This window comes from Pinus tabuliformis, chromosome 1_2 (assembly GCF_031772625.1).
Source record: "Pinus tabuliformis cultivar Carrire ecotype Pingquan chromosome 1_2, CPIR1, whole genome shotgun sequence".
NCBI classification, from domain to species: Eukaryota; Viridiplantae; Streptophyta; class Pinopsida; order Pinales; family Pinaceae; genus Pinus; species Pinus tabuliformis.
This window is the reverse complement of record NC_142298.1, coordinates 648219877-648246191: the sequence shown is the minus strand read 5'-3', so window position 1 is coordinate 648246191 and position 26315 is coordinate 648219877. Positions and strand designations below refer to the sequence as shown.

Here is a 26315-nt window from a genome sequence, read left to right as displayed (position 1 = left end):
AATCAATGGAGGAGCTCCTTGAGTGTGTAGGTTTGACTGAGAATTAATTCCCCATATGGAGAAACGCTTAGTAGCCCATTCTCAGAATTAATGCAGTTGCAGTGGCCATGTAATCAGATGCAACAACAGGATGGAGAGCGATGTTGAAAGTACTCGCTCGGGCAGTGTAGATGGTAGAATGATGAGTTGACATAGATAACATTGTTCCCTATGCGGCAGAGGAACAAAACTAAGGATTGCGGTTGTGCAATGGGGGTGAATGTTGTTGAAGAATCTAGTGCAATTAGGTGTAGTGTGATTCTTCTTGACTTGATAACAATTTGTGAAGTCTTTTTACAATTTGTCTTGTTAGCTTAATCTTCTTCTTCTTCTCATTAATGCATGTGTGTTAAAATTGGCAACTAGGGCCAAACTCCATGTGGGTCACCTCACTTATGGCAGCTGATATTTTTCCTAGATTCCCCTTCTCGAGAGGTGTAGGATTGATCTAAAGATCATCTGATTCCGACAAGTATATATGGAGATATGAATTTATTTGTATTTACTTGACAAATTGTCAAGGTCGGCCAACGGTTAAATGTGTGGCACACATGCCCAGTGAATCATATAAATAAAGAGAGGTTGATTCATTTTCTCATCATCTTATCTCACTCATTCTTCTCTCTCTCTCCTTATCTTCGGGTTATACAAGTAGCAGCTCACACGTGGGAAGGAGGAGGACGCATTAGGGCAAGGAGGACGTTGAAAGGAGGACGCATAAGTTGTTGAAGGCCTCTTTGACCTGCATTGACCAAGTGACTCATCAAGGGTGCAGTTTTGGTGTGGTTGCCTCTCCTAGGCAAGCCATAGATTTTGGCACAAAATTCAAGGCAATTTGTCCACAAGTTTGACCAACATTGACTGCCCTAGTTTTGGGCGGCAGGTTGACTTCAGTCAACAATAGTTTGACTGTGTTTTTGGGGTTGTTCAAGGGCTATTTCTTCAGGTTGTTTGAGGGCTAGTTGACCAGAAATTGACCAAGCATATTGGAGGTCAATTTCAACTCGTTTGACCAAGTTTGACTTTGCTGATCTAGGGTTTGCTGCTGCTGATATAAAATTACAAAATTCTGATTTTGTACTATTTCTATCTGCTAAACTATTGAAGATAAAAGAAGATTTGATCAAAGGGTTTCCTCGCATTAGGGTTTGTCCTTGGCTAGCCGCCACATCTTGTGTCTCTTGTCTTGGCTTGTTTTCTGTTGATCATTTAATGTTCTATTTGCACTTTACATAATGTATATGTGATTGCTAATCTGTGGCTAATAAGAAGAAGATAAGTAAACTGCTCTAAGCATAGAACATACCATAATTTAACATGGTATTGGAGCTGAGGTGAAGACAAAGCCCAAGCAAGAGCAAGAGCAAGAGCAACCACCAATGAAAAGGTTGGCAAGGCTATCCTAAAAACTTCGTAGGGTCCTCAACACTCTTCCTCGCTGAAGACAAGCTCCGTGAGAAGTCTGACTATCACGGATGGAAGATGTCTCTCGATCTGACTTTAGAAGATCAAGAAGTATTGGACCATGTGAGGCAATATTGTTGCGCCTCCATCAAATGCATCTGCTGTTGCCAAAAGCAAGTGGTCCAAGGGAGAAGTCAAAGCAAGGAAGATCATCCGGGACTCTATCGACAAGCGCCTGGTAGCCTATGTTTCCGAGCTGACAACCTCCAAGGAAATCTATGATAGACTGGTGAGTTTATTTGAAGTTAATGATGCAAATCAAGTTTTGTTCCTTAGAAATAAGCTGAAGGAAATTAAGAAGGGCAAAGATGAGAGTATGCAAGCATATTTCTTAAGGATCACCGAGATCAAGAATGATATCCTATCTATTGGGGAAGTAGTTTTTGACAGGGAAATGACTATCACAACCCTTGGAGGACTGCCACCTGAATGGTATATATTCAGGACTACTCTTCTCAACAATAATGTCATCCTAGGATTTGAGGAATTGATGGCTAGATGTATTCAAGAAGAGACAAGGATGGAAGATCAAGAAATGCCTGCACTTAAAGGCCATCCCTTTGCCATTTCTTCTCATGCTAAAAGAAGAAACAATTCTGGGGCTAAATCCAAAGGAAAGGCTGGACCAAAGGGTGGAAGAAAAGGTCGATGTTACAATTGCAACAAAATGGGCCACTATGCGAGGGAGTGCCCTGATAAAAGGGACTCACACCATTACGATGACCAAAATCACTCTCAAGGCAATCAAAGGAATGGTAGGTCTAATGGCAGAGGTAAAAGAAATGCCGGAAATCAAGGAAGAGGACAACCCTTCAAGAAGGCAAGAAACTCCAAGTATGAATCTAATGTTGTTAACAATAAGCAAGATGAATATTGTTTACGAGCGGCCCTATCCACTACTGCTCCCTCGGACTCGTTGGGAAATTGGCTTATTGATAGTGGTGCCTCAAGGCACTTCACTGGTTATAAAGAAGCTGTCTCCAATCTGATAGAGAAGGAGACCAACCTGGAAATTGTTCTTGGGGACAACGCAAAATATCCCGTGAAAGGCATAGGGAATGTCACTCTTCAATTGAATCAGGGTAATACAATTCATTTGCAAGAAGTCCTATATGTACCTGATCTCAAAAAGATCCTGGTGTCCGTTTCGACAATGGAGGACAAAGGCTACAATGTAACCTTCATTGATGGCAAGGTACATGTATGGAAAAAGAATTTTAGGGAAGCTTTCACTCTTGGGTTTCGAGTTGATTCATTATATCAGGTCGGAGGAAGTCCGTTGGGTGTCATGTCTTGTGACACATCACTTCAGTCCGAACTATGGCATTGGAGGTTTCCTCACCTTCATTATAAAGCTCTACCCAATGCAAGACGCATGGTTACAGGGATGCCTGAGTTCCAAGTAGAGCAAGAAGGTGTATCTCTTGGATCTGCCGAAGGGAAGCTCAAAAGGGGACCATTCCCCTCAAGCCAAAGCAGAACCTCCGATATATTGTAGTTGGTTCACTCAGACATATCTGGTATGATGCCTGTGAACTCTTTGGGAGGATATTTATATTACCTCACTTTTACAGATGATTATTCTCGCTAGGCCAGGATATACTTCTTGAAAAAGAAGGATGAGTGTTCACTTGGATTCGTCACTTCAAAGCCTTGATCGAGAATCAAACCGAAAAGAAGATCAAGATCTTAAGGACTGATGATGGAACTGAGTATGAATCTAATGAGTTCCTTGACTTTTGCATAGAGGCTGGCATTAAGAGGGAGACTGCAACACCATATGTTCCTGAGCAGAATGGTGTGGCGGAAAGGAAGAATCATACGATTGTGGAAGCTGTCCGTGCTATGCTTCACAATCAAAGACTTCTGAAGTTTCTATGGGCCGAAGTTGCGAATACTGCCGTATATGTGCAAAACCGATGCCCTCATCAAGCATTGGGTTCCAAGACTCCCGAAGAGATGTTCGCTGGTAAGAAATTAGACGTATCTCATTTTAGAATTTTTGGAAGTTCGGTATATTTTCATGTGCCGAAGGAGAAGAGGAATAAATTGGGTGCATTTCGAAAGAACAGAATCTTCATGGGCTATAGCGAAAACACTAAGGGCTATAGAATCTATGTGGCTGATCAAAGGGAAATCGAGATTAGCAATGATGTCACCTTTGACGAAGATATGGCCCTTAGCAAAGTTGACAATTTTCCTACTCAAAGGGGATCTAAAGAAGCTGACTCTAGGGAACCAAAGGAAAAGGAAGATGAGACGATGCCTGATGTGGAAGAACCTATGGATCCTATTAATCCCCGCCTGCAAGAGCCTTCCTCTTCTAGGAAGAGGCCTTCATGGCTTAGGAGGACACTTGATGATGCTGAAGGGCACGTTGCACCCAGGGGAACCTTCCGGGAAAGTAAGAAGCCGACCATGTATTAGGGATACTTGACCATCATGAGCACGATCATCCAAAATGAGCCTTCATCATTCGGAGAAGCTGTCAAGCATCATGTATGGAAGGATGCTATGACTGAGGAATATGAGTCCATCATGAAAAACGATGTCTGGGATGTGGTCCCCAGACCCCAGGACAAAGTAGTTGTCACTTTGAAATGGATTTACAAGATAAAGCATGCAGTTGATGGAAGTGCGGAAAAGTACAAGGCTCGTTTTGTTGCTCGTGGCTTCTCTCAGAAGGAAGGTATAGACTATGACAAGATATTTGCGCCTATTGCTCGATATACCACCATCCGCTCGATCATAGCCCTTGCTGCTTCACAAGGATGGAACTTACATCAGATGGATGTCAAGACCGCGTTCTTGCATGGTTCGATCAAAGAGGAGGTCTATGTGGAGCAACTCGAAGGATTTGAGATTCATGATTGAGAATCTCATGTGTGCAGGTTGAAGAAGGCCCTCTATGCGCTGAAGCAAGCACCTCGAGCGTGGTATGAGAGGATCGATAGCTACTTGATGAAGCTGGGATTCACTAGGAGTGAAGCCGACCCTAACCTTTACTTTAAGGTTGAAGATGACAATCCTCTCATATTGGTGCTGTACGTTGACGACCTCTTTCTAACAGGTGCAGACCCTCTCATTCACAAATGTAAGAGGGAGTTGTCTTCTGAATTTGAGATGAGGGACCTAGGATTGATGCACTATTTCATAGGACTAGAAGTCTGGTAGAAGCCAAGGGAGATTTTCCTATCTCAAGGAAAATATGTGGTGAAGATATCAGAGAGATTCGGTATGGTGGACTACAAGCTCGTGACTACCCCGATGGAGCTCGACTTCAAGAAGTTAAGCGGTAGTGCAGCCAGACCCATTTTACGAAATGCTACCGAGTATTGTCAACTCATCGGAGCATTAATGTTCTTGGTGAACTCGTCCGGATATATGTTTTGCAGTCAACACGTTGAGTCAACATATGGTTGAGCCTCACCACTCACATTGGATTGGTGCCAAGAATCTATTGAGATATCTTCATGGCACAATCACTCATGGGTTGAGATACACTGCCGGAGATGTGAGACTACATGGATATACCGATGCTGATTGGGTAGGCAGTGTGGTGGACCGAAAGAGCACTTCTGGGTGCTGTTTCTCTTTGGGATCTGCCTCGATATCCTGGATGAGCAGGAAGCAGAAGTCAGTAGCTTTGAGCACTGCCGAGGCAGAGTATATTGCTGCTAGTATGGCCTCTTGTGTGGTGGTCTGGTTGCGAAAGCTCTTCAGTGAGCTGTTTGGGTTTACATTGGATACCACCGTGATCTTGTGTGACAACCAGAGTGGGATTCGTTTATCAGAGAATCCCATATTTCATGATCGCTCCAAGCATATCGATATCAGGTACCACTATATAGTGGGGAGCAATAAGGCTCCAACATATCGGTACAGATGAACAGGTTGCCCACATTTTGACGAAGCCCCTGGGAAAGGTCAAATTCTTGACTTTCCGAGTATGACTTGGTGTCGTTCAGAGACCCTCTAATGAGGGTCGAGTATGATGTATTGAGCTCTGGGAGCTCCAGGGGGGTGCGTGGTACTTCTTGGAGCGACATGTGACCACAGGGCGACTCACTATCCCTTGGGGGTGCACGATGTACAAGGTGAAAGGGTCAACCTTCCCCTGTGACACCTCGTGGCGACTGTAGGACAAGATGATTAGTTCTCCTGTGGGCCAAGATGATTAGTTCTCCGTAGCAATTGTGGAACATGATGATTAGTTCTCCTGTGGGCCAGGATGATTAGTTCTTCATGGTGACTGTGGAACAGGATGATTAGTTCTCCTGTGGGCCAAGATGATTAGTTCTCCGTGGCAATTGTGGAACATGATGATTAGTTCTCCTGTGGGCCAGGATGATTAGTTCTTCGTGGTGACTGTGGAACAGGATGATTAGTTCTCCTGTGGGCTAGGATGATTAGTTCTCTTGTGGCGACTGTTGGACAAGATGATTCGTTCTCCTGTGGACAGGATGATTAGTTCTCCCGTCGATGCATCCTACCCATGCAGTCCGGGACTCATGGGAAGTACCTCTCATCTGATCAATGAGCAGGGAAATGGGGTTAGGAACAATAGTAGTACTATCGATGGACGCATCGTTGTATCTACTGTACTCCCTATGCTAGGATGACCTCCATTGATCTGGGATCAATGATACTGATCTGGAATCAGTGAGAGTGGTATGACACACTCTGACACTGACTTCGGGTCAGTGGAGGATGTTATGATACATCCTAGATCATTTCTTATTCTTCATAGTTCGAGCAAAGCAGAGCAGAGCGGGGCCAAGCAGTGCAGGGCAGTGCATTTGATGGCTGGGATAGTAGCGACGGTCAGACGGATTGCAGTTGGAGTTCTCCCTAGTTGAGAGGGAGTGTTAAAATTGGCAACTAGGGCCAAACTCCATGTGGGTCACCTCATTTATGGCAACTAATATTTTTCCTAGATTCCCCATGTCGAGAGGTGTAGGATTGATCTAAAGGTCATTCAATTCCGACAAGTATTTATGGAAGATATGAATTTATTTGTATTTACTTGGCAAATTGTCAAGGTCGGCGAACAGTTAAATGTGCGGCACACATGCCCAGTGAATCATATAAATACAAGAGAGGTTGATTCATTTTCTTATCAGCTCATCTCACCCATTCTTCTCTCTCTCTCCTTAGCTTTGGGTTTACAAGGAGCAGCTCACACGTGGGAAGGAGGAGGACGCATTAGCGCAAGGAGGACACTGAAAGGAGGACGCAGAAGTTGCTGAAGGTCTCTTTGACCTACGTTGACTCATCAAGGGTGCGGTTTTGGTGTGGTTGCCTCTCTTAGGCAGGCTGCAAATTTTGGCACAAAAATCGAGGCCATCCGTCCATAGGTTTGACTAGCGTTGACTGCCCTAGTTTTGGGCAGCAGGTTGACTTCAGTCAACAACATTTTCACTGTGTTTTTGGGGCAGCTTCTTTAGGCTGTTCAAGGGCTAGTTGACCGGAAATTGACCAAGCATAATGGAGGTCAATTTCGACTCGTTTGACCAAGTTTGACTTTGCTGATCTAGGGTTTGCTGCTGCTGATATCAAATTACAGAATTCTGATTTTGTACTATTTCTCTTTGCTAAACTATTGAAGATAAAAGAAGATTTGATCAAAGGGTTTCCCCGCATTGGGGTGTCTCTGGCTAGCCGCCACATCTTGTGTCTCTTGTCTTGGCTTGTTTTCTGTTGATCGTGTAATGTTCTATCTGCACTTTACTTAATGTATATGTGATTGCTAATCTGTGGCTAATAAGAAGAAAAGAAGTAAATTGCTCTAAGCATAGAACATACCATAATTTAACAATGTGTGTGTACTTCATCAAACTACTACCAAAAACATAAGAACAAGAACACAAGATGTTGGCTCTCTGCCAGGGCCAAAACCTCTCTAAGGATAACCCTTTGGTAAATTTCTCTTATTGAAGCTTCTTATTGATCAATGCCAAACCCTAGACCCCTAACCAGAGTATCCTCCAAGCACAAGTCAAGTCCTTCCTCCTTTCCGCACTTTGTCTCCCCGGCACTTTGTCCTTCTCCTTTCGGCACTTCGTTCCCCGACACTTCGTTCATCTTTCAACTATTGATAGATCTTGTTGCACTTGCTCTAGAAGAGACACTTATCCTTGATCTTTGATGAGACCCTTTCACATGGAATGATGTCTTCCTTTTCTTCACCAACCAATGAACTTGTAGGACTGTAATGGGAGGGTTGTTATGACAACAGATACAACCTCCTTTTCGTCGAACGTGTGATTGTAATAGGCTTTAGGACAGTCCTATTACCTTCACTTTTCTTCCTTGTTTCTTCGCTTGAGTGGGAGGCCTTTTAGGCCTATGTTTCTAGCCCAAATGATGAGATATGTTGACTGTGAGTTGCTGCTATTATGACCGCAGGAAGACCCTTCCTTTCTCGCACGTGTGGCTGCGTTTTACCCTAGAAACAGTCCTTAACCCTCGGTGATGACTTCTCCTTCTTCGTTGCACTAGAGGCTCCTTAAACTTGCGTTTTATTCTCTCCTTTTCAGTCTTGTACCTTCGCTGATTTCAAAGGTGAGTGAACTTGATGTTGGAGGAGTGGACAACCTCTATATATAAAGGTTTGCCCTTCCTTTAGGCCGACTTGAAGGCTTGAAGACTGCAAGCCGACTTGCTCTATTTATTTCAGATTGCTTCTTTTGATGGTGCCATTGCATGGAGGAGACTTGACTTTGCTTTGAGGTATATTCTTTGACTCTAATACATAAGTATACATAGTGTAACATGCCCTTAAGGTCTTCAACATTTCTTTTGACTCTTTGACTCACCTATAACACTTTAACATGTGCTAGACCTATTTCAATGAGCAATAAACTCATTGACAAATATAATAAAAATAATATTTCTTTTCTTGAATAATTACAAATATCAAAAGTACATTTATGAAGACTGAACCTAGTTACATTTCCTTCAACAAATGCAACATTTTTCAAAGTAGAGGGCCGAGAGCAGAGAATTGCGTGCTGCTGCAAAGTGAGGCCGAGTGTGTGTAGAAGAGAAGGCTGGGAGCAAAATGTGCAAAATGTATGTGTTCTGAGAACAATGAGCCATTGCAAAATGAATAAAGAGTGCAAAGAGGGTTGAGTATGAGTGAAGGCTGTTGAGCAGAACAAAGGGCAAAAAGCTGATGAGAACAAAGTGCCAAGTGGATGAAAGTAGAGTTGAAAACAGGTAGAGTGGCTGCCATTTACAGTGTGTATTGATTTCCTTATTGAATGTGGGTTGGAGCCTACAGACAGGGAGTTGGTGCTTCCACCTAGTGGGTATCTGTGGAGAGTTTGGAGGTTGGTGCCTCCTGCAAGTGGGTGCTTGCATAAATCCATGAATTTGGTGCTTCATGGTAAGCTGATTAGGTGTCTGCAGAAGAAGGGAGTTTTGGCTTCCTGCTAGTGGGTGCTAGCAAACAATCCAAGGGAGTTGGTGTTTCCTGTGAGTGGGTGCACACGAAGAATGATGTAATGTGAGTGGGTGCACACGAAGAATGATGTAATAGAGTAGGAGCTCATATTTACATCATAATACAAACAAGCTTTCGTGGTTTTTCTCTCGAAAGGGTTTCAAAATCTTAGTGTCTTATGTGTGTGCTGCTCTTGTTGTGTATGCTTATGTGTTGAGTTTACTAGCTGCTGTTATGATTGTTTGGTGATTTCCCAAGTGATGTTTGCCAAAGATTAAATGTGAATTTATAAGTTGGCATAAAAGTCAAAGATTAGCCTTAACACTGATTCACCCACCCCTCTAAGTATTAAACATTGTTTCCAACAATTGGTATTAGAGCCAAGTTCCTTCAGGAACAACTTAACCACTTGAAGATAGATTAAAAGGAAACAATGACTAATCAAGTTTGGCTAACACTAGAGGGAGTTCCAGTTTTAAATGGATCAAACTATGAGCTTTGGAGGATTAGAATGGTAGCCTACTTAATGATCATTGATGAAGATATTTGGTTGTATGTATAATATGGAGAGAAGAATGAGTTCAATACAAAAGCCAAGAGTATTATAATGAAAGGGATTTCAAAATCAGATGCTATTAAAGTGATACATTGTGAGACGAAAAAAGAAATGTTGGACAAATTGCAATGTTTGTATGGAGGAGATAACTATGAAGCATCAGAGGAATTTTGTGAACCCTGCTTCTCAAATAATGAATTAGACTCAGCAGAAGCTATTGCCGGAAATGACAAAGAGAAGAATAGAAGGAGAAAGAGGAAGAAGGTGTCCCAGAGGAAAGACGCTCAAAGGACAAAAGATTTTTCTTCCAATGATGAAGTTATTGATCATCACTCCAAAGGTGTAGAAGAAGATTTGGACGAGAAGCTGAGAAGGTATGCTATTGGTCTGTGATAATTTTAAATAAATAGGTCATTTATCTCCTAGTTTTTCTTGTGCATTATCAGAAGAAAAGGATAAATGTCCATCGATTAGTAGTGATGAAGATAAACCTACTTTGGTAGCAATAATAGATGGAGATGCCTCTCAAGGAGAGGGTAGTATACCTCATGGTGAGAATGAAAATAAATCCCCTAAGTGCTCATCCATAGGAGAAAAGGGGAGTACCCCTAGTAGTGATGAAGAAAAGGTTGAGAGTGAAGTGGATCTTGGTTGTGAGTATGTCATTACCTTTGGTCGAGAAGAAGAAGATCTAGATGAGAAGATATATTTTAGGAGAGAGTTGATAGCTGTTGAGAAATGTAACTATGCTCGCTAGATGAGAAGATCTATTTTAGGAGAGAGTTGATAGCTGTTGAAAAATGTAACTATGCTCGGTCCTCATAACCGTTATTGTATTTGTATCACTATATATTTTATTGTAAAAGTGAAAAAGAGAAAAAGAAAATTATGTTTGAAGCATGGGTTTCATGCTCCTTTTATTTGTCAATTAGGTCAAGCATGTTCTTCATGCTCCTAGGCTTTATTGAGTTAATAAAGTCCTTGTCATATGTATAAGACCCTTATGGGCATGTTGTATCAAGAAAGAAATATTAAATTTGATTTTAAAGTGTCATTTTTGGACTCCCAAGACCAAGTCAACCCTGCCAGTGAAGTTGGCCTAGAAGAGGCCTATTTGACCACACAAAATGAGTATATATTGGAAGAGAATTCGACCTAATGAGACACCAATTGAAGCAAGTTCGATTTGCACCTAGAATAGATGGAAAATCAAGTGCAGAGGCAAGGAATTAAACGAAAAACCGAAGTGAAGAACGAGAGACACAAATCTAAGCCATTTCAGCTCACACGTGCGAGATTTTTAGGGTTTTTGGTACAAATGCAGGACTGAGAATTGCAAGCCAAGTTGTAGACCTAATCAAGAGGACTAGGACCTTGTCAAGTTGCAGAAATAAAAAACTATGACCTTCGTTCACTTCCATAGACTTCAACTCTTTTCGAGAAGATACTTTGGAGGGCTGACTTGGTGCTTGGTGGAAGTCTTGGTTGTCTCATTTTAATTTGGTTTTAAGAAGAAGAGTTTGATTGGGTTTTCCCCAAAGAGAGGGGTTTTGCCCTGGCTGAGAGTCTATATCTTGTGTCTTTTTGTTTTTGTTATCTTCACACATTTATGAATTGGTAATTGCTTGATGAAAGAAGACATAATAAAGAATTAAAGGCCAACACATAATCACAAGTAATTATCAAGTAAAGAGGAATCAAAACCATAATTTCCATCCACATTGATTTCTCAACATGGTATCAGAGCTAAGGTTAAGGAAGGACGCTTTGAAGATCACCTCTTTGGCCATCTCCTTGAAGACTCCCTTGAAGCATTCCTTGAAACAATTATCTACAATGGCTAGCTATATCTCAAGACTATCTAAGGATATCCCAGATAAAGGATTCTTTTATGCTCTCACAAGTACTTTCAATGATGAAGACGACAGGGGAGCCTCAAGACACATGACAGGAGAATGTGGTCAACTACAAACTATATCAAGGGGAAACACCTTTCATTGAGTGGAGCTTGGAAACAAAAAGAGCTATTCGGTCAAGGGTGTTGGATCTACATCTTTGAAGCTAGAAGGTGGTGGAAACATTCATATCAACAACATACTCTTCCTTCCAGGTTTGAAGAAAAATTACTTTCTATTTCTTGTCTTTAAGATAAAGGAGATAGAATTGCCTTCACAGATGACAAGGTTCTTGTTTGGGGAAAGGGTTCCAACATTGATAAAGCTATAAGGTTATTGGGATTCGTGAGGGGAGGTTGTATAAGCTTCTAACACCTTTTCCTCAAGCTCTTATACACTTGGATATTAGCCCTTCTGAGCTTTGGCATAGAAGGTATGGTCACCTTCACTGTAAAATATTGCCCTCTTTAAAAGAAGACCATGAAGAAGCCATTTACAAGCAGTGATACCAGGTCTAAAGAAATATTAGACCTCATTTATTTTGATGAATGTGGACCGATGGCAAAAAATTCTCTTGGAGGTCATCAATATTATGTGACATTCATTGATGATCATTCAAGGAAAACATGGATTTATCTCCTCAAATCTAAGGATGAAGTTTTTGAGAAATTCCAAGAATTCAAGGCAGAAGTGGAGATCTTGATAGAAAGGAAGATAAAGACTCTAAGATCTGACAATGGTGGGGAATACACCTCCAAGGAACTTATATCTTTTTGCAAGGAAGCAGGTATTAAGAGGGAGCTCATAGTTCCCTATAATCCTCAACAAAATGGAGTGGCTGAAAGAAATAATAGAACAATTGAAGAATGTGTTAGAGCCATGCTCCATGATCAAGATCTTCCAAAATTCTTATGGGGAGAAGCAACAGTGACAACAATTTACATCCAAAATAGAAGCCCTCATAGAATTCTTGAAAATATGACTTCAGAAGAAGCATTTTTAGGAAGGAAGCCTAATGTAGATCATCTTTTGAATATTTAAATGTCTTGTTTACATTCACATTCTAAAAGACGAGAGGAAGAAGTTGGACTCCACCAGCATGAAAGGAATCCTTGTCGGATATAGCTTGTCATCTAAGGCCTACAAAATCTACATTAAGGAAAATCGTCATATTGAAGTCAACATAGATGTCTTTTTCAATGAAAACATTGCATACAAAAAGTCCAAGGACATTCTTGTTGACTTTGATGAAGAAGATGTACCCTTCTTTGAAGAAGATGAAGAAGATCATGGCAATAATGAAGTACCTACAATCAATCAAGAAGTTGAAGGACCAAGTGAACCTATTCAACAAACTATCATTCCAGAAAATTGAAAAAGGCCAGCATGGTTAAGAGCAACTTTACAAGAAGCTGAAGGTCATGGAGCAGCAAAAGGGACCTTCAGAGAAAGTAAAAGACCTAAAAGATATTCTTCCTAAGCAACATATATGACAAAGCTTATTGAAGCAAAACCCTCCACCTATGAACAAGCCACTGAACATGGAGAATGGAAGAAAGCAATGTAGGAAGAATACCAATCTATTATGAAGAATGGAGTTTGGGAAATTGTTCCTAGACCTAGTGACAAATCAATTGTCACTTCCAAATGGATTTATAAAATCAAACATGCAGTAGATGGGAGCATTGATAAATACAAGGCAAGATTTGTAGCTAGAGGCTTCTCTCAAAAGGAAGGGATTGACTATGAAGAAACTTTTGCTCCTACCGCCAGGTACACTACTATTAGATCTTTGTTTTCTTTAGCTGCCACTATGGGATGGAATATCCATCAAATGGATGTCAAAACAACATTCTTGAATGGGACTATAGACGAAGAAGTATATATTGAGCAACCTCAAGGATTTGAGATCCATAGCAGAGAAACTCATGTTTGCAGATTGAAGAAGGCATTATATGGCTTGAAACAAGCTCCTAGAGCTTGGTATGCAAGAATGGATGCCTATTTATTAAGAATTGGTTTTGTCAAAAGTTTTGCAGATTCAAATCTCTATATCAAGGTAGTCAAGAATGAACTTGTTATCATACTATTATATGTGGATGACTTACTTATTATAGGTGTAGAACATCAAATTCAAGAGTGTAAGAAGATGCTGGCAGCTAAGTTCGAAATGAAGGACCTTGGGCTTATGCATTATTATTTGGGCTTGGAAGTTTGGCAGAAACCAGGCGAAATATATCTTGGTCAAGGAAAATATGTGATCAAGATCTTGCAAAAGTTTGGCATGATGTCAATTCCCATGATCACAAATTTGAAGAAGTTGAAGAATTCAGATTCTAGTCTTGTTGATCCCACAAGCTATCATTAGTTGGTTGGCTCCCTAATGTACTTGGTGAATTCTAGAACTGACATATGTTATGCAGTAAATGTTCTCAATCAATTTCAGTTGGAACCATGTCATGATCATTGGGTAGCTACCAAACATATCTTTAGATACCTACTTGGAACAATTCATCACTGCCTAAAATATGATGGCAATGAGATTCTATTATCAAGATTTACAGACTCTGATTGGGGTGGCAGTGCAACAGATGGAAGAAGCACTGCTGGTGGTAGCTTTAGTTTGGGATCTTCTATTATCTCACATATGAGTTGAAAACAAGACTCCGTTGCTTTGAGTAGTACTGAAGCTGAATGTGTTGCAGCATGTGAGGCTGGAAAAGAAGCTGTTTGGCTCAGAAAGATTCTAATAGATCTATTTGGAGGACTAATGGATCCCATCGTGATATTTTGTGACAACCAGAGTAGCATAAGGTTGACTGAGGATCTTGTGTTTCATGCTAGAACTAAGCATATTAATAGTAAGTACCATTATATTAGAAGTTTGGTAGAAGATGAGGTCGTAAAACTCTAGTATATTTTGATAGATGAACAAGTAGATGATATTTTGACTAAATCTTTTCCCAACAAGAAGCTTGAGTATTTGAGAAACAAGCTTGAATTGGTTGATATATCCTATTTGATTAAGAGGGAGAGATGATCAGTGGTTGTACCTTAGGCTATATAAGCCCATATGATGGTACTTAGAGTTGGTATCTTGGTAGGTAGCCTAGATGATACCTAGATCCCTAGTTGAGTTGGTGTCTTGGCAGGTAGCCTAGATGACACCTAGATCCTTATTAAGTTGGTGTCTTGGCAGGTAGCCTAAATGACACCTTATCCTTGTTAAGTTGGTGTCTTGGCAGGTAGCCTAGATGATACCGAGATCCCTAGTTGAGTTGGTGTCTTGGCAGGTAGCCTAGATGACACCTAGATCCTTACTGAGTTGGTGTCTTGGCATGTAGTCTAAATGACACCTAGATCCTTGTTGAGTTGGTGTCTTGGCAGGTAGGCTAGATGACTCCTAGATCCCTATTGGGCTGGTGTCTTGACAGGTAGCCTAGATGACACTTGGATCCTTGTTAGATTGGTGTCTTGGCAGGTAGCCTAGATGACACCTGGATCCATGTTGGGTAGGTACCTTGGTAGGTAGCCTAGATGGTACCTAGATCCCTTGATGGGTTGATTCCTTGACAGTTAGCCTAGATGGTATCAAGATATCTAGCATTGTATGTGCTGATTGTGATACTCCTTGGGGAACATTTCAACTCAAGGTCATCCTTGTACCATTTGTACAATTATGAATACCTCCCTAGTTAAGAGGGAGTGTTGAGAAATGTAACTATGCTCGGTCTTCATAATTGTTATTGTATTTATATCATTATATATTATTGTAAAAGTGAAAAAGAGAAAAAGAAAAATAATTTTGAAGCATGGGTTTCATGCTCCTTTTATTTAATAATTAGGTCAAGCATGTTCTTCATGCTCCTAAGGTTTATTTAGTCAATACAGTTTGTCATATGTATAAGACCCTTATGGGCATGTTGTGTCAAGAAAGAAACTTTAATATTGATTTTAAAGTGTCATTTTTGGACTCCCAAGACCAAGTCGACCCTACCATTGAAGTCGGCCTAGAAGAGGCCTATTCGACCACACAAGATGACTATATATTCGACCTAATGAGACACCAATTGAAGCAAGTTCGATTTGCACCTATAACAGAAGGAAAATCAAGTGCGAAGGAAAGGAATCAAAGGAAGAACCCAAGCGAAGAAGGAGAAACACAAATCTGAGCCATTTCAACTTACACATGTGAGATTTTAGGGTTTTTGGTACAACTGCAAGACCAAGAATTGCAGGTGAAGTTGCAGACCTGATCAAGAGGGCCGAGACCTTGTCAAGTTGCAAAAATAAAGTACTTTAACCTTCGTTGACTTTGACTCTTTTGGAGAAGATGCTTTGGAGGGCTGACTTGGTGCTTGGTGGAAGTTTTGACCTTGTTGTTGGGTCTTGGTTGTCTTATTTTGATTTGGTTCTATAAGAAGAAGAAGAGTTTGATGGGGTTTTCCCCTAGGAGTGGGGTTTTGCCCTGGCTAAGTGCCTATATCTTGTATCTTTTTGTTCTTGTGATCTTCACACATTTATGAATTGGTAATTGCTTAATGAAAGGAGATATAATAAAGGATTAAAGGCCAACACATAATCGAAAGTATTTTTCAAGTAAAGAGGAATCAAAACGATAATTTCCATCCACATTGATTTATCAACAATAGCCTCTAAAAGAGCTCAAGGAGCTATCATAATCAAATCTCAAACAAAAGGAGCAATTGCTAGAATATGAGCTTGAGAATGATAAATTGCAAAATAATTGTTAATCTAAATGCTCGACAAGGAGAGGTCAACAAATTGAATGAGATCTTGACCAAGCAACTCAATGGAAAGGAAGCTCTTTGTGAGAGATTACAAGCTAAAGTTGTCTCATTGAGACATGGCCTAGAAAGGGCAAACAAAAAGATGTCTCAATATCAAAAGCTTGAGGAGAGTAGAAAGGCTTTGGATGAGATGCTTGTTAAGCAGAGATGCTCGCTCATCAAGGTTGGTCTGGGATTCAAAGAAGATACAAGATCCAAGAAAGCAAAGGCCGAAGGGTCAACTACCCAAGAAAAGGCAGTTGAAGATCCCAACAACAATAAAGGAAAAGAAGTTGTTGGACAACAACAACAACGAGGAAAGCAACAACAACAAGAGAAGAAAAAGAAGCAGTAAAAGAAAGTAAGAAAGCAACGGCAAGCAAATCAACAATAGAAGAAGCATCAACAAAGAGTAGCCTAGAGTAGCGTTTCAAATGGACACAAAGAGCGAATGGAGAGCCAGCGAAGGACTTCTCCAGTTCAAAGACAAAGGTCCCAAGAAAAAGGTATTCTCAAGGTTCCAAAGCTCTTCTATGGCTATTGTTTTTCTTGCAACAATTTTGGACATAAAGTGATAGATTGTATATAGTTTGCAAGAAAACAAAATGTGTTGGGTAGAAACAACCCAAGAATACACAGAGTGCCTAAGAGAAAGCATGTTGGCCACGAGAGAAATTATGACGAGAACGCTGCCAAGTATAGCAATCCTTTTGCTCCATTCCTATATCATGTCAATTGCTACAATTGTGGGAATTTTGGGCACAAGGTGGCAAGGTGCAACTATGAGAAGACAAGGAATTCCTCTCAAAATATGCATGCAAAAGAGGTAGCTCGATCGTTGAAGATGAGAAGAAATATGAGATCAGAGGATCATGAGTTTGTCTCCAGTGCTCTGTGTGGAGACAACATGTTGAAAAGAGGAAAAAGAAATCAAAAGAAAAACAAGAAGAATGATCCTCTTATCCGTGTGATGGACCCCTTTGTGAGTATTAGTTGCATTAAGCACAAATTGCAGGCAAGCAAGAACAACAACAATCTAATTTATCTCTTGCAAACAAAGCAAAAAGGCAACGAGAGGATTTGGGTGAAGAAAGAGGAGGTAAAGAAGAAGTGTCCCCTAGGCCTGCGCAGCCTAGAGAAAGCCCAAACAAGGGGAAGAAAGAAGCTGGAAAGTAATGCTCTTGCCAGGATTCTACCTTTGAAGGTTTGGAAGAAAAGGGGGGATAATCTACTCAGGGGGAGTAGATCCACAGTTTCTCTTCATTGAAGGATGAGAATGGCCTCAAGGGAGGCCGAATAAGCTAGATGCAGGTAGCCAAAAAAAATAGTCAGAGAGGTGCATCTAAATGTGGAAGGTAAGGATGAGTTCCCTTATTGATTAGAATAATAAATTAGTTTATTTCAAATAAATCAGTAGTACATGAGTAAGCAAAAGGAAAATGTAGCTAGTATGGTTCCAGGGGGAGTTCACAACACTTGATGTTGTGAGAAGAAGAGGAACTGCAACAAAATCATTGAATGTGAAGACGCCCAAAGTTCAATCAGGTCCACAGGATTTGTCCCTGAGTTGAAGCAAGGAAGCAGATGTAGGAGATCAGAGAGCATTGACTCAGGGGGAGTTGCTTTAGTAGCAATAGCAGGCAACAACCTTTAGCCTCAGGAAGAAAGATTGTTTAGGAAATGAAAGGTTTTCATCTTGGGTGAAATACCCTTATTTCATTCAGGATTGTGAATTTGATTATGCCTAGCAAGCTTGTGTTCATGAACGTAATTGGTACAAGTTGTGCATGTTCCTTAGTTGTCAATTGGTAGTCTATGGTTCATGTGGGGTAACCTTTTATGTAAATGGGCATTTCTTTTTGAGGAGTTATAAGAGTTTGCCTAGTACATTGTCCAATTTGTATCAACTGTTTGGTGTAATTGGTATCAGTTAAGGAGCAGTCCATATTTAGAAGTATGATCTAAGGGGAGAGAGTTTAACATGCTCATGAGAAGTGAGCACAATCTCTGAAGCAACAACATTGGAAGAGTAAGCCAAAATGCATCACTAATGGTTGGTATTTTGCAGCAACAACATAACCCTACGCAATTTTGATTGGTATCAATTTTGTTTTAGTTGTTACAAAAGATGCATTGGCAGAGAAGATTTTTTAGCCAACAACGATAAGGTGGAAAGAACTAGATGATCTTTCATAGAAGAGGCAAAATATGTTTAGGGGGAGCATATCATATATATCTAGTGCCTAGAGCAACACCAACTATAAGAAAACACAAGGACATATTCTGATAATGTTTTGTTTTGCAGGTGTCTTTGATTATGATGCTTGTAGCCGAGTTTTTGATGACAGACTTAAAAGGGTTCCATTAGAAAGATATCAACCCTTGAAGAGAAGTATGCAAAGTAGAATGTACATCAGTAGCCAGACCCTCAGAGATTATTTGAAAGAGGGAGAAGCAACAGTTTGTAGCCCTTTTCCATTGATGTCAAAGGGGGAGAGTAAGTGTGATGGCCCATGCAGGGGAGAGAAATCCATTGGTGGCTCATGCAAAGAAAGAAAGCTCAAATGCGATCCATTATGTTTGTTGGATGTAGCATAAGGATTGGCCATCAACATGGAGAAATGACGAGGTGTTGCCATCAACATGGAGAAATGACGAGGTGTTGCCATCAACGCCAAAGGCGGAGATTGTTGCACAATTGGCATTGTCAGGATGGATGGTGGCATCCGGTGTGTTGGCATCGATGTCAACCAGACCAACATTGATGTCAACTAGGCTAGCAATGATGGCAACTAGGTTAGTAGCATTGATGCTCATGGTTTGTTGAGCTAAGGGGAGTCCCAAGCTTTGAAGAAGTTTCTACCTCAAGAGTTTAGCACAAAGGCTAAAATAGAGCTTTCCAATGGTATGTTGAAGTCTGCAAATGGCTTCCTGGATCAAAAGTTATTGCTAGTCAAAATCAGGTGCCCTAAAGTCAAAGTTGCAGAATTAGTATTGGTGGAGGAACAATTTGGGGCAAAATTAGTTTGGCAGTGTTGCCAAACGTGGCAGAGCAACTAACAGAGAGCCGGGCAGACGTGGGCTTACAACGTAGCGACGACAACAGTTTCCATTGGTCAGTAGTGGAGCCCCCTTAACACCTTAGCCCGACAGGAATACCCTAGAAGGTTGAAAGCATCACACAAAGAGGGAAGCCCGGATGACAACTCTAGGTGGAGTCCGCAGGCGCAAGTTGTTATTGGCCGAAAGCTTTGTAGTGGGGAGGTCCACTATGCAACTCAACCTGCAAAGGCTTGCCCAGAAGAAACAAGGTAAGTGCAAAAGGTGAAGGCTCGGGATTGGTTGCCATTTACATGGCAAAACATGTAGAGTGGTTGCCATTTACAATATCAATTTAATTATTGAGTGTGGGTTGGAGCCTACATACAGGGAGTTGGTGCTTCCATCTAATGGATATATGTGGAGAGATTGGAGGTTGGTGTCTCCTGCAAGTGGGTGCTTGCATAAATCCATGAAGTTGGTGCTTCATGGTAAGCTGATTAGGTGTCTGCAGAAGAAGGGAGTTGGTGCTTCTTTCTAGTGGGTGCTAGCAATCAATCTAAAGGAGTTGGTGCTTCTTGTGAGTGGGTGCTCACAAAGAATGGTGTAATAGAGTAGGAGCTCATATTTACATCATAATACAAACAAGCTTTGGTGGTTTTTCTCCCGAAAGGGTTTCCACGTTTAATCTCAATGTCTTATGTGTATGCTTATGTATTGAGTTTACTAGTTGCCATTATGATTGTTTGGTGATTGCCCACATGATGGTTTCCAAAGATTGAATGTGAATTTATAAGTTGGCAGACAAGTTAAAGATTAGCCTTAATTTTGATTCACTCCCCCTCTTAGTATTAAACATTGTTTCCAACATGAACTATGAAAAGAAAGGTTTGCCTCTGTGAAACACTTTAGAATAGTTAGAAGCAAATGCTTTATGAAGATTAATGATGATTCACTAAGAAAATTTGATTCACGTGTTGGCGAAGGAATTTTCCTTCGATACTCATTAAGAAGCAAGGCCTACAAATGCTACGACAATCGTTTGTGAAAGATAGTTGAGAGCATTGATGTAAAGATAGATGAGGCTTTTCCTGAAAAAGAAGTAGTTCAAACCAATGAAGAAGATCCTATCCTTGCAAATCCACAGGAAGGTGTTGCAAAAGAAGAGGAACTGGAAAATCAAAAGTAGGAACCATATCAAACACCAAATCATTGAAGATGTGGATGGAGGAATACAAACTCAAAGAAATATGACACTAAAAATGAATGATATTGCCTTGCTATCCACAATAGAACCAAAGAATTTCACTCAAGCAAGGATCCTCATTGGATAAAAGCAATGGAAGAAGAGATGAACCAAATTGAAAGGAAATGAACATGGGAACTAGTACCTCGTCCAAAGGATAAGAATGTCATAGGAACCAAGTGGGCGTATAAGAACAAAATGAATGAAGATGGACAAGTCATCATAAATAAGGCAAGATTGGTGTGCAAGGGATACACTCAAATTGAAGGAATTGACTCTGAAGAGAACAAAATGAATGAAGATGGACAAGTCATCATAAATAAGGCAAGATTGGTGTGCAAGGGATACACTCAAATTGAAGGAATTGACTTTGAAGAGACTTTCGCTCCTGTTGCCAGACTAGAGGCTATAAGGATGTTTTTAGCATTTGCTTGTTTAAAAAATCTTTAAAGTCTATCAGATGGATGTGAAGTCAGCCTTTCTAAATGGAGATCTGAAAGAAGAAGTATACATGGAACAACCATAAGGGTTTAACTTATCTGAAAGGTTTGACTTATCTGAAAATAAAGACTTTGTATACAAATTAAAGAAGGCCCTGTATGGATTAAAACAAGCTCCGAAAGCTTGGTATGCTAGAGTTGATCATTATCTTCAACATTGAGGATTCAAGAAAGGAGTTGCAGGAAGCAAACTTTACATGAAGATGGACAACGACAATCTGTTAATCACACTAGTATACGTGGATGATTTGATTTTTGGTAGCAACAATGATGAGATGAGTCACAAATTTTCCCAAGAAATGTCATAAGAATTTGAAATGTCAATGATTGGAGAGATGTATTTCTTTCTTGGACTTCAATAATGCAAATCGATGCTGGCATGTTCATAACACAAATAAAGTACCTCAAGGAGATGCTTAAGCGATTTGGGATGCAAGAATGTGTTGTTATAACCCACCTATGATTATAGGTTGCAAACTGAGTTAGGACGATGAATCCCCTACAGTAGATGCAACTCCCTAAAGATCAATGATTGGAGGGCTTTTATATCTAACAAATTCATGACCAGACATCATGCAAGCAGTAGGAATGGTGGCAAGATTTCAGTCAGCCCCTAAGAAATCACACATGCATGGGATGAAAAGAATATTCAGATATCTGAAGGGGACTCCTGATTTTGGAATATGGTACCCTAAGAGCACAAAGCTTACCTTGACAAGATATATCGATGCAGACTGGGCAGGAAGCATTGATGATCGAAAAAGCACCAGTGGGAATGCATTCTTCCTAGGAGACTGTTTTGAATCATGGCTTAGCAAGAAACAATCATCTATATCTCTTTCCACTGCTGAAGCCAAGTATATAGCAGCATCAGATTGTTGTACACAAATACTATGGATGAAGGAGGCCTTGAAGGATGTCAATATAGAAACAAATCATCTTACCACCATCTACTGTGACAATACTATTGCAATCAACCTCTCAAAGAATCCAATCATGCATTCGAAAACAAAACATATCCCAATCAGGTACCACTTTCTCCGAGAACAAGTTGTAGAGCATGACATCAAAATGGAATATGTTAACATTAAGGAACAAATCGCTGACACCTTCACAAAACCCCTACCTCGAGAAGCATTTGAATATCTTTGTCAAAAGATGGGGGTCATCTCTCTTGCATCCCATTAGAGCATCCCTCTGCTATTGATGTCAAAAGGGGAGAATATGATAGGAGGAGCAACATCATGATAGGGGGGAGCAACATCATGATAGGGGGAGCAGCACAATGACAGGGGGAGTAGCATGAGGAGATTGTTGGAAGAATTTTTGTTATTGATGTCAAAGGAATGTCTTGCTCAAGAAGAAAATTATAGAGGCTTGTAGAGGACTTTAAGCCCTTTTTAACAAGCATTTGCATGCCTCCTAATTCCTCCTTGTTAAAGGGAAATGATTTTTTCAAGAAGAAAAACCACTTATTTCAACCTCTATCAAGTCGGCCTACTTAAGCACATGTCAGTCCCCCTGACCCTTCCCAAAAGACATGTCGGTTCATGAGTGATTGGACTAGTATAAATAAGTGTCTTCTGTCCTCCATTTTGGCCATCAACTTGACCAAGCAGAAGACAAGAAGTACTCGGACCTAAAGGAGAAGAGGTTCATACCTCATGAAGCTAGGAGCTGTTTGAAGGAGCTATTCTAGAAGATCATTTTTGTTTGGTTAAAGGAAATTGGAGTTTGGTTTTTGATCAGGATTTGGAACAGAACTTGGGAATCCATTGAAGCAGGTTGTGGCTTTCAAGGAATAGACCTCGGCCCTTGGCAGTCTTGACTCTCTGCATTCAGACCTAAGGCAACACTGAGCTCAGATCTGTGGAAGAGAGCTTGGATCTGATCTACAAAGCTCGGACTAGAGGCAACACAAAGCTCAGATCTGTGGAAGAAAGTTTGGATCTGATCTACATAGCTCAACCTGAGGCAACACAGAGTTTGGATTTGTGGAAGAGTCTCGGATCTGAGGAAAACTGAACCTGTGTCAAGTGCAGAATTCGTTTCCTGTAGCAGACTTTTGATTTGTGACAAGAAGCAGACCCGATATAGGAGCATATCTTAGACTCACATTAGCTCTAGTTTTTGGCCGCTTTTAAAGATATTTGTGGGTGTTGGAACGGATTTGAGCTGACTTTGTAACAGCCTTGGAACCCTTGGTTGTAACAGAGCTTGAAGTCCCTTTATAGCAGGCTTTTGAGCAGCCTTGTTGACCATTTGTTGAAGCTGACTTGAAGAACATTTCGACAGAACTTGGTGTCTCTTTGAAGCTGACTTGAAGACATCCTTTGTAGCAGCTTTGGAAACCTTTGATATAGCAGCCTTAGAATCCTTTATTGTAGCAGCTTTGAAAGCCTTCGTTGAAGCAGACTTGAAGAATTCTTGGAGCAGGTTTGAGAAGATCTTGTAGACCTCTTATGAAGTGTATTTGGAACTCATTTTAGCCAAGTTGGAGCTTGGATTTGTTGAAAGGATTGGAGTCCTCATTTTTACCAGGTTGGTGCCTGGATTTGTGTTTGAGGATTGGAGTCCTCATTCAAGGTTGGAGCCTTGAAGAATTCAGAGATTCTATTGTACAGGTTGGAGCCTGAATTTTTGTAAAAGAAGATTGGAGTCCTCACTATCTTCATCATTAAAATTGTTTTTTGTTCTATTTCTTGTGTTCTGGTTTAATTTGTGATAAAGATCTTAACTGACATAATATAACAATTGAAAGAAATACTGATTCATCCCCCTCTCAGTGTTTCCAACAGTCCAAATCTATAATAAATTTTTCCATGATATAAAGATTACAATGATAAATACTCATATAAGAAGTAAATTGCAATAGAATATGCATATTAGATATAGCATCAAAAAAATTACTAGTGACAATATTTACCCGACACATGAAACTCTGGTCATAAATAAATAATTTAGAATTTTCACCTAATGAACTTTTTCAACGAGGAATTATTTGCATACTTGATATGCTTTTCCAGGAAAAAAATGAATGATTCATCATCATAAAATGGACATTGAATGCAATATTTGCCTCTTTATAAACTCTGATAAATATCACCTCCTTAAAATTTTGCATGGAAAACCCCAACAATGATAAAAGTGAAAAGACATCACCATGAAATGGAAAACACATTAATTTTGTGAACATTATATCATTTTCAAGACTGATAATACATGCTATCACACTTGAAGGAATTATTGGGAAATAGTCCAATAATAATATAACACTGATTCCGGGTTCATTTACAGGTTGACAATTTTCTACAATCAAGTTTTGATATTTGTGGCATTCAACCATATCTATGCTTAATCCCTAGCTTATATGTAGTTTATCAAGTGACAATAAATTAATCTTTCCTATCTTGTATAAGGAATAAAGAATATAGCATCTTGTTAATTAGATGGAATAAAAAATTTCTGCGTCTCAAGTCACATAATATATATTATAAAAAGGTCCCAAAAGCATATATGAAATCCTTTCATAAAATGGAAACCATCCTCTCAGCTATCCTAAAGGTCGAAACCTTAAAGTAACTCAAGAAGGGAAGATATGTTTATGTACTTAGGCAAGATGCTATCACAGTAATAAATATTCATTGTACACTAATATTAATTTGTATATAGGGTAATGAGTTATGGCAATAGGTTGTAATTATTTACCCACGCGCAGGATAACCTTCTAAATAGCCTAACCCGAGGGCCGAGAATACTTACACCATTCATATTCCATTATTTATTTCTTAACTTGTCTGTCTATGACTTTGTGCCTAAATACCGACAAACCATTCGTCTTCTTAGTTTTATATATCCTATTTTCTATGACCTTAAGCTAATGTGTCCAGTGATGCATCAATTAACTACTAGTTAGGTTTGAATTTGTTTGGTGCCTTGATTTGTCTCAATAACAGTAGTGGAAGACTTTCCTTTGTAAAATCTAGTGGATCATCCTATTGGTGTAATGGTAGTTGCAGGCGAGAACACATTTTGAAGTTTGAAATGGACAGGGAAGAGAGTTCTCTAATTGAATAGATATATACAATTCCCACTAATTTAATAGTTTAAACTCTCTTTTATAACCTTACAATTTCAAAGTTTACTCTCATTGTGCAGTGCCGAGTCTTCAATTACTGCTGAAGAGCGGGAACAAAGGTTTGAAGAAGAAGTTCGACGAACTGAGTTTGTGCAGCAGTTGGTGCTCTCTACGTTTTTTGGCAATGATGTCTAGGCCGTGGGCATTCTTGTGTCAGGTAGTTCCTCTCCTGGGAACCTAATATTTGCTACATCTGTTATCCTCAAATACATAAGTAGGCAAGCAGATGGAAAGTCCATTATTTTGTAAGCAGATGATCTTATGATTGGACTCATTGTTCTTGTATAGTAGCCTTCAGTGCAAATGTTCTTATCATCTGGTCTGAAGTTCCTACATTGCAAAGAACTTAAGCGTGTACGGTGTCTCGGGATGTTTTTCTTTCTGACCATGGGCATAACTCCTGCCCATGTATGACTATTTATGTAATTATATCTGGGCTTTGCAAATACAGAAGTAATTAATATATAACAGGGCAGCTGCGAAACCGGGGGGCTTTAATGTATCGAATATACAGTGAAGGTACTCCTGTTAACATCGTTTACTATGCTCAAGTTATGGGTGTACATTTTAAGTCCTCATACCACGTTTTAAAGACTTCATAATAACTGCTTTCTTTTGTGTATCTGGTATTTAACTGTTTGAAGCATTGATGTCCTTTGTTGCTCGTATACTAAGGTGCAATTATGAAATGGCTTAGATAAAACCGTTTGTTATAAATGATGTTATCAAATGGTCATTCGATTGAATGCTGGAACAAACATTTAATATGCCTCCATATCTAAATATTTGCATATGTAAGTGTTTGTGCTATAGAAGAATTCTATGCAGATGTTAAGCGTTACGTTTTTGTTTTTGGAAAATATCAGTGTTTTTTTCGAACCATTTAATAAGGGTTAGAATTGATGGTGTGTAGATGTAAAATATTTGGTTTTAAAAAAAGTTTTTTCTAATCATGTGATACTGGTTAGAATTGATGGTGTAACTTTCACAGGTGGTTATGGCCATCTTATATCCCGTTAATAATACATTTGGTGAGATTTTTATTAGGGTTAAAGCCATTATTAATTGTAACACCAGTTTATGGTTAAGGTTAACCTAGTCAATTTTGAATTATATGTTTAAAAATTTAAGGAGAGTGTTCTACTTACCGGGGGCCAGAAGCCCTCTAGAGATGATCCCCTACTTGATTTGTGTATTAATA

General features: G+C 39.9%; 1 protein-coding gene across 2 annotated transcripts in view; it reads left to right on the top strand.

The window, feature by feature from the left end:
* LOC149207352 (protein DEHYDRATION-INDUCED 19-like) overlaps nt 1-25736 on the top strand; it is a 111596-nt gene extending 85860 nt beyond the window's left edge. The window contains exons 5-6 of one of the 2 annotated variants that reach the window (XM_089395690.1): nt 25135-25271; nt 25403-25736. In XM_089395690.1, the coding sequence (XP_089251816.1) occupies nt 25135-25249 (115 nt within the window). In that variant the 3' untranslated portion in view covers nt 25250-25271; nt 25403-25736. Of the gene's footprint in view, nt 1-25134 lie in introns of both variants that reach the window. The other variant, XM_089395689.1, reaches the window with a different exon arrangement.
* The last annotated feature ends 579 nt before the right edge of the window (nt 25737-26315 follow it).